Source organism: Galeopterus variegatus, unplaced genomic scaffold (assembly GCF_000696425.1).
Source record: "Galeopterus variegatus unplaced genomic scaffold, G_variegatus-3.0.2 Scaffold664, whole genome shotgun sequence".
NCBI classification, from domain to species: Eukaryota; Metazoa; Chordata; class Mammalia; order Dermoptera; family Cynocephalidae; genus Galeopterus; species Galeopterus variegatus.
The window spans coordinates 560,490-571,495 of NW_007726775.1; the positions used below are offsets into that span (position 1 = coordinate 560,490).

The following is an 11,006-nucleotide window of genomic DNA, read 5'->3' on the forward strand; positions in this document are numbered from 1 at the left end:
AACTAACATTAGATAGCTAATTTAAGTCATAAACCCTTTAGTAAGACTTCCTCAATTAACTCTGTCTGGAGTCACTTCTCCCTCCTTTGAATTCGTAAGTAATTTTTGCCATAGCATTTATTTGACACTTACATAATATTTCATACTCTAGTGTGCTTGGGAAGTGACTGTCAAGTATTGAGGCTGTTTTTCCTTGGGTGTCTTCTCTAAGAAACACGAGAAACCAATGCCACATTTCACTGCCACACACGGATAGTTCATCTCTCTACCTCCACTACATGCACAGGAACTACACTGAGAGCGCTTATACTCCTTCATAATCCCCTCTATGGTACTTTCAACAACCCCAACACTGAAGAAAACAAGTATACAGAACTAGAAGAAGCCTTTAATTAAGACATCGGGCAGCAATGATTTGTGGCGGTGGGGAGAAAAAGAAGTGAAGAGTCCTCCGGTTTTCTCTCCTCTTGTCGATGGACTTTCAGGCAAGGGGCTGAGCAGGGACCCTTCTGAAAGCGCAGGAGTCAATTTTAAGAGGCCACGGAGTAGGAACTTCAAGAGTTAGGACAATAGCATAGACGAGGAGATGTATAGGAAAAAATTCACAGTAACTGCAAACGTGGGTAAGGAATCCATTCATTCAACAAAGATTTGTTAACATTCTGTTATATGTCAAACACTATGCTTGGTGTTGTTGGATGTAGGTGTAAATAAGAACCACGTGTTTATCTCTCTAAAACAACTAATTTGGAAGTCTAGAGATGCAGAAAAGTTGACACAGCAGGTGAAAAAGGAAGCCTGACCTATGGGTCACAAACTGAATAAATTCCTAAAACATTCAACGTGGGCTTTTCCTGATACTAATCCCTGCTATGTTGCGCAATTTTAACAAGATATGAAATCTAGAAGACAATATTTGTCTTCATCTTCTCTTCTTACATTTTTTATGCATGTCATATGCTTTCCCAACCTATTCCTTTCCTAGTTCAAACAAAAACACAACCTTCAGAGTTTCCATGTTCACATCGATCTCGCTGATGCAGACCACTTTTGTGGTTGTGACAACAGGAGGGAAGGGGTCTTACTGGCATCTAGTAGGTGAGGATCATAGATGCTAGACAGCTTGCCAAATTCAGAACAGTCCCACAAATGTGTCCTGCATACAGAATGACTTTCACTGTCCTACTCAACATTAATATGAGTTAAAAAAAACTTCATATTTATGTCAGCCTCGAACCCAACTCCATTTCACAAACAAACGCAAAGTAGTTTGCACAATTTGAATGAACACAGAATTTTCCAGGATAATAATAATCTTACCAACCAAGTGAAGACCGTACTTTGTTTTGTTTGCAAATCACCTAAAAGCGGTTCACTACTATGAAAACCCCTACCACTAAGTCAATATAACCCACCTAGAGCAGTCTGCATTTGTAATTCTTGCACTCATGGTGCAAGCAACTATTTCTTCATGTCCTCTAGTGTAGTTGTGTCCAAACATTTACATATTGAAACACTATTACTTTATTACAAATTACTTTTCAAAAATTTATTCTTTATATTATAATGATGGTATTACATTGACTTTTTTCTTTCAATTTATGTATGAAGTAGATTATATTTTATCTATGAATTTCATTTCAGTAAGAGGCATTACAAAGTATCTGCTACAAAAATGGAAAATGGAGTGTGAGAGGGTTGAGAACCAGTGTCCCACATGGTTAATTCAGATTTCTGAAAGGATACTGAATTAACTTTTGCTTACCTTTTGCAAAGGAACTTTGAAAGCAATGAACCGAGTCCCAGGCATGCGCTGTCCAACTGGGAGATAGTCCTTCCACCTATCAGATATATTTTTTATTAGCCAAAGTGTATGATAGCCTTGTCTCCCTGCAGAGAATGAAGAAACCTTGAAAATGGGAATCACAGCCCACACAGCATGTCCCCTCTTTCCTCTGTTTTGCATTTTGCCACACCACTTATTCAATCCCACCTAGTAACAACCTAGACTTTCCTTCTTCCTGTTTCTCCATCTTGAAAACATATACAAGACAACAAAACAGTGCGAGATTCCCCCAAATAAGGCATATTTAAAACCAGAGACGGCCAGAACTTCTGTATCCCTGACAAAACTTGGCCTAGTACCAAATGCCAAGAAAGCATTAATTATACATTGACTGAAAGAGTTTAAATTCAATTCTTTCACTTCACAGTTTATTTTTGGTCTTTACACAACTGATGCCATTAAATTCAACCAGTAGGGAAGTCTGAGTTCATATTTTAAGAGAAAACTTGATAGAAAGGGCCTGTGAACTCCAGGTGGCACAGTGAAAAGTAATATTTGAGTTGACTTCTGTGGGATGAGTTTTAACTAACTGGGGTTAATACAGTATATCTGCAGCACAGAAAGTGAGGACAAGAGTGGAAAGAGATGGGGCTGGAAAAGCAGACAGGATCCCAGACCATGCAGAACCTTATATTACAGATATCGATAAGGAGTTTGTTTCTATTCTTAAAACAATGTTTTTGAGCAATGTTTATGAGCAATATTCCGATTACAATTCAATTTCAGTTTTTCACAATTACCTATTAAAAAAATTTCCTGTGTGAAGAATGGATTGAAAGGAAACAAGTAGATGAATGGACACTAATTAGGACCCAACTGCAATAGGTCAGGCAAAACGTGTATTGAGGAGCTGATAGAGAAGTTGACAGAGTCAAAAGATACTCTGGAAATAGAATGAGGTATGAGATGAGGGAGAGGAAGGTCTCAAGGAGGAAACACAGTTCACAAAGTCCCCAAATGAACCGTCTGCACGTACAGAGGAAGGTATCTCAGATGACACCTGTTTGGAAGCAACAGTCTGCACTTTGAGTTTCTGGAAACAGTACAAACCTACCTTCCATGTAAGATCTCAGGGCGGTACTGCTGGGTTAATTTTCTCAAACTTCTATCTTATTACTCACTTTCTCTGTGCCAATATAACACAGCTTGGGGAATTGAGGGAGGTTCCATTTGGGTAACTGAGGAGTGTCCCCAACACTAACAGTTCCGCCTTAAAGCAGTCCTTCCGTCTGTCTTCTCACTGACGAGCAATGGCCGGGCCTCGCTTTTAAAAGAATGGGGGGTGGGGCGGAGATCACAGACACTGTCCCTTTCAGCGACTGCGGGCGGGGCAGCGAGAGGGACACTGCCTCTAAGGGACAAGGGTCGGAAGGGGCGGAGGGGCCGAGCGCGCGGCAGTGACAGTGAGAGGCGGCGACTGCAAGACCTGAAGCCCAGGCCCGGACGCTACCGGCTGGAAGGGCCATGCCCAAGCCCCGGCGCATTAAGTGAGGACAAGAGTGGAAAGAGATGGGGCTGGAAAAGCAGACAGGATCCCAGACCATGCAGAACCTTATATTACAGACCATAATAAGGAGATTGTTTCTATTCTTAAAACAATGTTTTTTAGCAATGTTTATGAGCAATATTCCGATTACAATTCAATTTCAGTTTTTCACAATTACCTATTAAAAAAATTTCCTGTGGGAAGAATGGATTGAAAGGAAAGAAGTAGATGAACGGACACTAATTAGGACCTCGTATAACTTCGTATAATGTATGCTATACGAAGTTATTACGCATAGTGTTTGAGGTACTAGCCAGAATGATCAAGCAAGAGAAAGAAATAAAGAGCATCCAGATTGGAAAAGACAAAGTAAAATTGTCCCTGTTTGCATATGACATGATTCTATATGTAGAAAAGCCCAAAGACTCTACACAAAAACTCTTAGAGTTGATAAATGATTTCAGTAAAGTTGCAAGATACAGAATGAGCACTCAAAAATCAGTAGGGTTTTTGTATTCCAACAATGATGGAAGGGCCATGGCCAACCCCCGGCGCATATTACCTTTCGGGGACGTGGTTTCCGCCCGAACCCTTCTTCTTAGCCGAGCAGCGTCCAGAAAAGTGGCGGCCCAAACCCCAGCCACCGCGAGTACGATGCCATTGGCTCATGTGGGCCCCAAGATGCCGACCACCCGATACCAATAAAGCCAAAGCGGCCAGCCCGGCGCAGTCGGTGACAGAACAAGTTCCCAGAGCGAAGGCGCCTCCGCACCAAACACGAAGCGACCCGCCGCCCGCTGCTGCGCATGCGCCACCGCCCGTCTCGCCGACCTCACCGCGCCGCTTACCGAGGCGCTTGGTTTGTAAACAGGCCTTTGCTGGCTACAGCGCCCTCCTTAGCCGACAGCCGGTACTACAGGACGATGAGTTCGTGTCTGCGCCCTTCAGAGTTCAAAACAGGACATGGGATGGAAAGCCAAGTCCTCCTGCTACCAATCCCTCGTGCGTTCCCCCAGATGTTTCCAAGTGCTTCCATTCACATTTTGAATATTGTGTCTCTTTACTTTCACACATATGTATATCCCCTATTTTTATACAAAAGCAGCATGCTCTGCATATTCAATACATCTTGAACACCGATATTCACGGTCAATTTATATGCACCCCCCTTCTATTTTTTAATGGCTGTACAGCATTTGATTGAGTATAAGTAACATAATTAAAAGTATCATAATTTATTTAACCAGTCTAATATTGGTGGACCTTTAGTTGTTTTGAGGTTGTAGTTGTTTTGTCTTCAGTTACAGACGATGCTGTAACGTGAACATCCTTCTACATATATACAACTATATCTAAATTCCTAGAATTAGATTTGCTGCAATGAAACATATACAAACTTGAAATTTTGAAAGATTCTGCCTAATCAGGCATTAAAAATAATGTGGCAATTTATACTGCCATTCACAGCCTAACTTTTACTGGGTTCCTATCCCATGCCAGGTATCATGCTAGAGGTGACAGCATGTATTTACATTTTAGCAATACCAAAACATCACTGAGAGAGATAAGGGTGGAGCTCAAGTCCAAGATTTCCACCCGGTATCAGGCATAGGAATCTGTACCTGTTAGAAAAACTCTGATATCTGCTACAAGTGGAATAGCAAAGGGCAGCACGTCCTACAGTAGGTCTGAAGACAGAATAGACTACTAAATTCCAGATTAAACTGTTGTTAATTATAATAACAAATTTTAGTTTCCAATTTCTGAAAGTACCTTACATGCATTGTTAGTAATCTTCACTACCATTTTAGGGCTGGGTAAACTAAGGGTCAGAGAAGTCAAAGTTATTGAATAAATGAATGAACGAATGATTGAATGAAAGGGACAAAAGACCACTAGCTTTAACATTTTTGGAATACTCGTATCGCAACAAATTTTAAATCTACAAACACTGAATATTTCCACATAATTAGAAATGGGTCATTATTACTGAATTCCTAATTAGAAAAACAAAAGACAGAAGTTGGCATCACACAGATTACAAAGTTACAATTATGCACATTCATATGTGGTATTCAATTATAAAATCCCCTTTGGAATTTATAGAAAAAATATCCAATAGGTGTATGGTTACCAAAATGTACAAATGGTACAAATATCTATAAACATGACAACACACAAAATGTGACATAAGTCTGTCAGAAACTAGAAATGCTGTATTAGTCAGGGTTCTCCAGAGAGACAGAATCAATAGGATATGCTTTAATTCCATGAGAGTGATTTATTAAGGGAATTAGCTCACGTGGCTATGAAGAAAAGTCCCACGATAGGCCGTCTATAAACCAGATGCCGGTAGCGTGGCTCAGTTCAAGTCCAAAGGCCTCAGATCCAGGGAAACTGATGGTGTTCTTGGTATAGGTTCTGGAACCCAAAAGTTGAAGAGTCTCAAGCCCTGATGTCCGTGGACAGGAGAGAAGAGTGTATCTCAGCTCCAGTGGATCGAAAGAGAGCTTCACCTCTTTCCTCTGTATTTTGATCCCTCGGACCCCAGTGGATTGGATGGTTCCCACCCACACTGAGGGTGGGTCTTTCACATCCAGGCCACTCAGACACTCATACTAATCTCTGCTGGAAACACCTTCATGGATGCACCTAAAAGATTGCTTTACCAGGTTCCTCAGCATTCCTTCATCTAACCAAGCTGACATCTAGAATTAACCTTCACAAACACTATATTGATGTTGTACTTGCAGTTTGCTAAAAGGCACAAACTTGGGGTGAGAACAAACTCAGTTATAGTTGGTACACACAAAAACCCAGATCTGGGCAGAATAGGGTTTCCAGAAGGTATGGGAACTGGCAAAGAGCAGGCTGTTTTGGAAGGGAGTGTGTCCAACATGAGGTAAAAGTATGTCTTCACCTGTATGAATACAACCCCAAAAGCACAGGCAACCAGAGAAAAAATGAACAATTGTGATTATGTCAAATTAAAGGGCTGCTGCACAGCAAAAGAAACAATTAACAGAGCAAAAAGACACCCAAGAGAGTGGGAGAAAATATTTGCAAAATATACATCGGACAAAGGATTGATATCCAGAGTATACAACCAACTCAAACAACTGAACAGCAAAAAACCAAGGAACCCTATTAAAAAATGGGTAAAGGAGCTTAACAGGCATTTCTCAAAGATATACGAATGGCCAACAGACACATGAAAAAATGCTCAACATCACGCAGCATTTGAGAAAGGCAAATCAAATCCACTTTTAGATACAATCTCACTCGAGTTGGGACGGCTAATAGCCAAAAGGCAGAATGATAAATGCTGGCGAGGATGTGGAGAAAAAGGAACCCTCCTACCCAGTTGGTGGGACTGCAAAACGGTGCAGCCGCTATGGAAAATTGTATGGAGACTCCCCAAACAATTACAGATTGATCTTCCATATGAGCCAGCTATTCCACTGCTGGGTACATACCTGGAGGAATGGAAATCATCATGTCGAAGGGACACCTGTACTCCCATGTTGAGTGCAGCACTATTTACAACAGCCATCATTGGACGAGTGGATCAGGAAAATGTGATATATCTACACAACGCAATACTACTGTGCTATAAAAAAAGTGAAATACAACCATTTTCAGCAACATAGATGGACTTAGAGAAAATTATATTAAGTGAAATAAGCCAGGCACAGAAAGAGAAATACCGCAGGTTCTCACTTCTTCATGGGAGCTAATAAAAGTAAATAAATAAATAGAAAAACAAATAAATGGGGCAGGGAGAAGAAGACACAACAATCACGATTCCGTGACTTTGTTAAGTGAACGGATATGATGTTGACGGAGGGCACTGGGGAGAGGGAGGAGGCAGAGGAAGAATTGGTGAAGGGACACGAAGGTCAACGACACTGTTTAGTGATAAATAAAATGGTTTTGAAAACTAAAAAAGTGTGCCTTCACAAGCACGTCGTACAGTGGGTTGAAAAGCTTAGGAGTAAGGGACATTTGGAGCATGAAACAGCTAAGGTGACACTAACAATATCTACCACAATCTGGCAGGGCCCAGGCACAATGTAGGCATTTGAGGGATTCCAGTCTTTAAGAAAAGCAAAAAGACAGAAAGGATAGAATAAAGAAGGGCCTCGTTTATTCCAGCACTATTTACAACAGCCATCATTGGATGAGTGGATCAGGAAAATGTGATATATCTACACAACGCAATACTACTGTGCTATAAAAAAAGGTGAAATACAACCATTTTCAGCAACATAGATGGACTTAGAGAAAATTATATTAAGTGAAATAAGCCAGGCACAGAAAGAGAAATACCGCAGGTTCTCACTTCTTCATGGGAGCTAATAAAAGTAAATAAATAAATAGAAAAACAAATAAATGGGGCAGGGAGAAGAAGACACAACAATCACGATTCCTTGACTTTCTTAATTGAACAGAGATGATGTTAATGGAGGGGACTGGGGAGAGGGAGGAGGCAGATGAAGAATTGGTGAAGGGACACGAAGGTCAACGACACTCGTATAACTTCGTATAATGTATGCTATACGAAGTTATTACGCATTTTTCTGTTTATTACACATGTTTTGTTAATACGGTTTCTCGGTCTATGTTTATAGGTTTATTGAAAATCACCTTCTATCGTGGTCCGTTTTTGGTTAATAGTATTCACTCAGAGTAGATAATATTCGCTTTCATAATATTACATCTCTGATAACAGAACTTCATTTATGAGTAAACTTACTAAGCTTTGACTCTTGCTATATTCATTATACCTCAATTTTCATTAATACCTACGTATTCCATTTAGTACTGTGATGTTACGTGTTTTTCATGACTTTTGTCTTATTGTCTTTCCAGAACTTAATGATCTTCCTTCATACAAGTCATATGTATTACTTTCATTCATGTGTGAATTATAATTTTTATTATTATTCTAATCACTATTTAGAGGAGTAACCTAAAGCTCAGAGAGTTTAATTAGCTTTTTCTTCAAACGGCATTTCTTGAGAAACACTGAGGTAGTCATTTTGACTTTGGAGCAGAAGCTAGGCTTGAAGAGGGTTAAGAATGGTCCTTTACATTTACCCACTGGTGGGCTTACATGTGAACTCTACGGAATGGCATGTGACCTACCCAAGCAAAATGAGACCGAAGATTGCAATAGCAGTAGGTGTACAGTTTTCTAATGCACACACACACAAAAAATTGCCTGCATTTAAGGTGTCATTTCTCCCAGTTTCTGGCCTTTGCTCAGAGCAAGAGGTCAGGGTCCGTAACCTGGCAATGATACAAACATAACGAGAGAACTTGAATAAGACAATCTGACCTCTCTGAGCCTCGGTTTCCTCACTTGTAAAAGGAGAATGTTAAAACAGAAGTTTGCTAAGGGCCTACTACTTCTAAAATGCTTCAATTCTAGGAAAAAGTTATGAGACAATGCTAGTACAGGCTCAAGGGAAAGACAGGGCAGGGAGAAGTTTGCTTCTAACCTGGGGAACAACACATGAACCAGACTACTTGGGTCTTCTGCACATCTGTGCCCAAGTTGGAGCAGAGGCAGTTCCTCAGAAGAGTATCAAAGTGCTCCAGCACTTACAGACATCATAAGCTTTGACTTTTGGTATCTCAGTGAGTATTGGTATTAGAGACTTCCTGATTGCAACAACCTTAAGATAATGCTGTTCCTTAAACCTAGTGAAAGTTTACCAATCTCACCATTTGTTCATCACCCTTTTGTTTCCTGCAGAAAATTTCCAAAATTCATCTGTACTTGGAACTGCAAATTCTCTTCAGCTCTCTCTTCCTGTGGTGAGCCATGCAGCTTCTATAACAGCTGGAAGTGTCTGCAACTTTTCCAGCACCCCTGCTCCAGCTGCCAATTCGGCATGGCTACTGCCATCAGCCTCTGGCACTTCTTTCCAGCCACTCATAGGTAGTGCCTACCCTTACCAACATTCTAGCACAGCTATGTTGTCTGGGGTTCCTGGCCAGAGCCAGATCTCCACTTCAGCTACCTCCTACCCAGGTATTCTGAAGTGGGATATCACAGGAAGCACTGAAACAAAGTCATCTTCACTCGAAGACTACACGGTCACTGCCATTGATCGAGACACACCTCTTCCTTCTACATCTATGGCAGCCCAGAATGAGAAAACTGCCCATACTGTGGTCCCTCTGTATCCATCACTGTCTGCCAGCCTTGTTCAGGGGACACCATCTCAGATTCCAAATCAGGGGCATAGTCTGTCCCTTCCTTACCAGGAGGGAAGCCAGATGTATTACTATCATCAAGGCACATCGAGGCCTCTACTGTCAGGAGAGCTTGGCCCCTGCCTGCAGTCCTATGGCTCTGTGTCGTACATGGGAAGTAGGGCCTGTGCCCCTCAACCAGAGATAGTGATGGTGCTGGAGGAGGTTCAGCCCACAAATGTCCTAACACCAGTCTCCACGTCTGGAACCTACTACTCGGTGTCCGCTCAATCCATCACAGAAACAGGTTTTCAAGGTGAGTCCAAACAGCAAGAAGGGAGAGGAATGCAGTCAGCATTGCAAAGCAGGGCCAAATCTGCAGCTGAGAAGTGGTGAGTCCACAGATAGGCAGAGGGTAAGTCCTGAGAGTTTAACCACCACCATTGCTCAGTGCTCTCCATTTTCAGACTCTATATAGGTGGGAAGGTGGGATACTACAATGCCATCTATGCTACATACAAGAGAACCTCAAGAACACACCATGGGATGCCTCACTTTGTGCTGCCCCGCTCCTCAGTCTCCCTACACCACCACACTGTAATTAACTACCTTCCCTGATCTACTGCTTTAGTCTCTTTGGAAGGCACTTCAGAATTCTTATGTGGTAGTGACAGTTTAATTTTCCTTAATTTACAGCAGGATTTAAGATCTTGTGTTCAGAGATCCTGCCCAAAGCAAGTTTCAAATTGAGTGCCGTTCAAAAAGTACCATTCACATGTTGTGATATTTTCTTTGTAACCCAGGTGATAAAAAAGAGGGAGAGGGGATGGAGAGTAGTGGGCCAGAAGGACACAGATATTCTTAGGGCANAATAAATAAATCAATATAAAAACAAATAAATGGGGCAGGGAGAAGAATACACAACAATCACGATTCCTTGACTTTGTTAAGTGAACGGATATGATGTTGACGGAGGGCACTGGGGAGAGGGAGGAGGCAGAGGAAGAATTGGTGAAGGGACACAAAGGTCAACGACACTGTTTAGTGATAAATAAAATGGTTTTGAAAACTAAAAAATTGTGCCTTCACAAGCACGTCGTACAGTGGGTTGAAAAGGTTAGGAGTAAGTGACATTTGGAGCATGAAACAGCTAAGGTGACACTAACAATATCTACCACAATCTGGCAGGGCCCAGGCACAATGTAGGCATTTGAGGGATTCCAGTCTTTAAGAAAAGCAAAAAGACAGAAAGGATAGAATAAAGAAGGGCCTCAGGGGTGGGTGGTCTGGGTATGTTACACTGAGACAAGTCCAGTTATCCTGATCGATACAAAATGCAGGGAATGGGTCTCTGGAGCAAGATAACACCCTGACTATAAAAACTGAGGCTTGGGCCGGCCCGGTGGCGCACTGGATAGTGCGCCGCTTGGGAAGCGCGGCGGCGCTCCCGTCCGAGGGTTCGGATCCCAC

The 11,006-nt window shown here is 41.7% G+C and overlaps 2 protein-coding genes across 8 annotated transcripts in view; one reads left to right on the plus strand and one right to left on the minus strand.

Annotated features, from left to right (window-relative positions):
- The window catches only part of DUSP11 (dual specificity phosphatase 11 (RNA/RNP complex 1-interacting)), a 29,342-nt gene extending 23,679 nt beyond the window's left edge, over positions 1–5,663 (minus strand). For 3 of the 7 annotated variants that reach the window (XM_008571181.1, XM_008571177.1, XM_008571176.1), the window contains exons 1-2: positions 3,879–3,927; positions 1,766–3,319 (exon numbers count right to left, since the gene is read on the minus strand). In XM_008571181.1, the coding sequence (XP_008569403.1) occupies positions 1,766–1,966 (201 nt within the window). In that variant the 5' untranslated portion in view covers positions 1,967–3,319; positions 3,879–3,927. Of the gene's footprint in view, positions 1–1,765; positions 3,320–3,878; positions 4,192–5,634 lie in introns of those variants that run through there. The other 4 variants (XM_008571178.1, XM_008571180.1, XM_008571182.1 and 1 more) reach the window with 4 other exon arrangements.
- A 1,500-nt stretch (positions 5,664–7,163) lies between these two features.
- The window catches only part of LOC103589250 (chromosome unknown open reading frame, human C2orf78), a 99,875-nt gene continuing 96,032 nt past the window's right edge, over positions 7,164–11,006 (plus strand). The window contains exons 1-2 of the mRNA XM_008571185.1: positions 7,164–7,358; positions 9,033–9,852. Coding sequence (XP_008569407.1) covers positions 7,164–7,358; positions 9,033–9,852 — 1,015 coding nt within the window. The remainder of the gene's footprint in view (positions 7,359–9,032; positions 9,853–11,006) is intronic.